Genomic DNA, 3702 nt, shown 5'->3' on the forward strand with positions numbered 1-3702 from the left:
TGTTCGTACGAACCCTTTGTATGAACAAAAGTAAGAGAAATTTAGGATAAGAATATGAACATGTTCTTGCTCCCAATGAGAGTTCATTTAGTACTGAACAAATTCTCATCTATACTTTTTCAYTTCAGCTGTTCCGTGTTCAGAGGTCACCGCAGAGTCGTCCTCAGTCCAGCCATCTCCACGTCCTCTCTGACTTCAWCCATATTTCTCCTCYTTGTCTTTTCCTGGCAGCTGCATCTCTAACATCCTTCTTATACCAACTAGTGATGTGCGGATTGACACTGAAACATCTACCAATGCCAGAACGTTATCAGGGCTCCTGGTATTTAGAAAAAAATTCCATGACTCTCCATGACCTTCAATAAAATTTTCCATGACTCATGTACAATAGGTTTAGAAAGTATAGCTGAAAGACTAACACCACCAAGTTGAACTACAGCGAATGTGTAGTGCAGGCAGATAGGGAGGAAACATAAATGACAAAAATGAAGCCCTCACAGACAGGTATGAATCGAAAAGTGTCAATATATTAACTGGGGAATCATATGATGATAATGTCAACACATAAACAAAACCATATTAGCAGTAATGCAAACACAAGATTGTACATGTGTGTAGAACTGCTTCTACAAAAGTTCAGAACAGACAGGCACACACACACACCGCAACACCACTTCAACTGGTGTCTAGCTCCAGTTGCTTTGTTTTTAAAGACTGCCTCACAAAAAAACAAGTTGTTGTCACATTTTTTGAATTTATTTGCAAATTCCATGACTTTCCACGACCTGAAATGAAATTTTATGATTTTCCAGGCCTTGAAAATGAAAAATAAAAATGACTCTCCAGGTTTTCCATGACTGGTGGGAACCCTGCTTTATGCTCTAAAATCGATTCTAAAAAACAAACTAGTATCAACARTTTGATACTTCAGTCACTTCAGGTAATGTGTACCATTAACAACCATTAACAGGAACACAGTGGAAAGTAACTAAACTAAGGAAATCTTCTCTAAATCATACRCAGTTGGTAGAAACTACTTTTTCTTCAGCCTGGCCATGTTGAAATTAGGCTTCTGAAGAAAGTGACAGGCTGAGGGGATATTAAATGCTTTGAATCAGGTGTGTTGGAGCCGAGAAACATCTTCAACACAAATCGCGTCAATCTCAAACATTTCTGCAAATCAGTGTTGAACTGTAAACTAAACAAAATCTTAAGTGGAGCAGAGCTAAATATATGAAAAATATACGGAACATGAAAGAAACTTATCTACAGAGTGCGCAATGAACTTGTAAAACAATGACTACACATTTAACTACACCTTAAAGCAGCTCAAAACTATTTACAGGCTCTAAGAAGAAGAATACAGAGAGGTATTACTGGAGAAAATGATGGGATAAAACAGTATGAGCTAAAAATAAATGGCAGTAAATTTAGTTCGATCCTCGCTTTCTCTTCTGCCACATAGAAAGAAAAATAAATAAATAAATAAATAAATAAATAAATAAATAAATAAATAAACAGGTCTGCATGTGCTATATATAAAACCTGCTCCATGTTACTAATTTAAGTTAATTTATTGAGACTGTAACTCTTTTCTATTCCCTTGAACTCAAGCTGAGCTTCAAACATGCAGACATTTTTTGCACAATAATAAATGCAGGAATGAATGCAAAAAAAATTAAATAAATAAAAATCCCTCAAACACATAAAGAAAGCTGTTTTTACTATCAATATTTAATACCCAGAGTAGTATAATTTCAAAGTAAAAGAATTTGTTAACGCATATGGGTAACTTTGAATCCAAACCTTTTTAGTTGAAGTAAATAAAACTAATTTTTTTCTCCATAACCTACTTGAAAACAACACAGCAAACACACCGCTTCCACAGAAGCTAACAGCTAGCTAAAGTGAGCAAAGCGGCTCACGTTCGATTTCTAGAAAAAAATAACTAAACATTTAGTTTTTACCGTACGCTTAACACTCCCATTGCAAGTCCTAAAAGTTGTATAACTTACCAACTTACAGTAGCTAGCCGGGAAAATAAAAGCTAGTCACTGACGGCGGTCGAGCGGTTAGCTGCAGCTAACTTCCTGCTGACGCTGACTGACGTTCAGGGTAGTTTGTCCCTCCTGCCGCACCGTAGAAGATTTGTTGTTGTTCTTCAGGGCGAAAAGCTMAATTCAAGTTAGCTCCCGTGACAATTTTAAAATATCGTCAAATTTGWGTATATTTTTTAATAGATTCTTTAGTTAAGTTAATCACCATTCGCTGTAATACTTTGCTYATTTGAGACTGGCTTTCTTCGACTTGTGTATTTATTTGATATAATGCTAAATGTAGCTAACTTGCTTTAGCTTGTAAACGTGCAGCATGAAGATGAACCCCGTAATTATAATGAGGTAAAGTAGTAATTAAACTTTTGCTTGTTCGTTTCAGTTTATTAGATGTTTATTACTCAGATTGTCTGTTTATAACATTAAGTGGGTTGCCATTTTGAAAGATTTCAGTAAATACCTGGATTTGACACATAAACATTTTTCCCTTAAGATTATAATTAATCATGTATACATTTACAGGTACTGTTCTGAAAACACGTCACTTTAATGCTAAACAGCACCACAAACTAAAACACAATAGCAGTCACTCCTRTAAACTCTTTCAAAACCTGCTTTATTTCATCATTGCTGTGTAAAAATTCACCTGAATGTGTTTTTTAAAGCATTAATTCTGTTTATCTCATTTTGCTRTCGTCCTCATGCAGGCTGTGTGTCCTTCATGAAGCCTGTGGATCATGTCTCTGATCCTGTTTGCATTTGTAGTGCGGGTCAGGGATGGACTCCCCCTGTCAGCGTCCACCGACTTCGAACACAACCGAGAGCTGCAGGAGAGGAAGCAGCAGCTCAGAACCGTTAGCAAGTCACTGGTTAGCCTTCCTGACCGGGGCACCGTTAAGGGCCAGCAGCTCCACATATAGTAAGCACTCGCAGAACGTAAAAAAGCCACGTTTTGTCCTCTTTCTTTGCAGAACGACACAAGTGCAAGCCGGTGCATGTTTAATTTTATGATGGAGGCAGAAGCTGCCTGTTTGTTTACTAAACTTGTCCTGTCTCACCTGTTCAGCTTCTCCTCCTCAGAGGGTGTATCCTACATGAGTGTGTGCCACTACAGCCTCCCTGTTGCTAAAGCCTTCTGCTTYCTGGAAGATCTGCGCTGGGAGTTCACAGCACGCTTCGACAGCTCCGTCGTCGCCTTGGCAGCTAGGCCATATCCATTTCTGGAATTCGGTGAGGAAGAAGAGAAACAGCCTCACAGTTTTTGACAATTTGGTTTAGCATCTATATAAACTTRGCWCAAAAGTAAGGAAATACGTGTTTGGTAGATTGTTTCTTTGTTGTAACGATGCTCCTTGGCAATAAATCTTATAGCAGCACCTGCAGGCACCTGGGGTCGGATTTATAAAACTGGCGTACGCACAATTTGAGCCCAGAAACTTGCGTACGCCACTTTTTACGCCAAGGTTGTGATTTATAAAATCCAAACTTGACGTGAAAATGTGCGGTGCCTCACACCATCTCTGACCCATGCATACGCTCATTTTGGAGACGGGAAACTGCGACACAGATGGTGAAGTGAGGAATTAGAGCCACACTGTGTAATGATCACTGTCAGATATTTAATTTACCTTCAGAATCAGACTTAGAT

The 3702-nt window shown here is 38.4% G+C and overlaps 2 protein-coding genes across 2 annotated transcripts in view; one reads left to right on the forward strand and one right to left on the reverse strand.

Annotated features, from left to right (window-relative positions):
* Positions 1 to 2106, reverse strand: part of nktr (natural killer cell triggering receptor) — a gene marked incomplete at its 3' end in the record, with an annotated part of 17047 nt that extends 14941 nt beyond the window's left edge. The window contains 1 exon segment of the mRNA XM_014002194.1: positions 2016 to 2106.
* A 55-nt stretch (positions 2107 to 2161) lies between these two features.
* The window catches only part of sec22c (SEC22 homolog C, vesicle trafficking protein), a 5917-nt gene continuing 4376 nt past the window's right edge, over positions 2162 to 3702 (forward strand). The window contains exons 1-3 of the mRNA XM_014002199.1: positions 2162 to 2399; positions 2762 to 2973; positions 3121 to 3284. Coding sequence (XP_013857653.1) covers positions 2792 to 2973; positions 3121 to 3284 — 346 coding nt within the window. The 5' untranslated portion in view covers positions 2162 to 2399; positions 2762 to 2791. The remainder of the gene's footprint in view (positions 2400 to 2761; positions 2974 to 3120; positions 3285 to 3702) is intronic.

The sequence above is a fragment of the Austrofundulus limnaeus genome, unplaced genomic scaffold (genome assembly GCF_001266775.1).
Source record: "Austrofundulus limnaeus strain Quisiro unplaced genomic scaffold, Austrofundulus_limnaeus-1.0 Scaffold12, whole genome shotgun sequence".
Taxonomy (NCBI): Eukaryota; Metazoa; Chordata; class Actinopteri; order Cyprinodontiformes; family Rivulidae; genus Austrofundulus; species Austrofundulus limnaeus.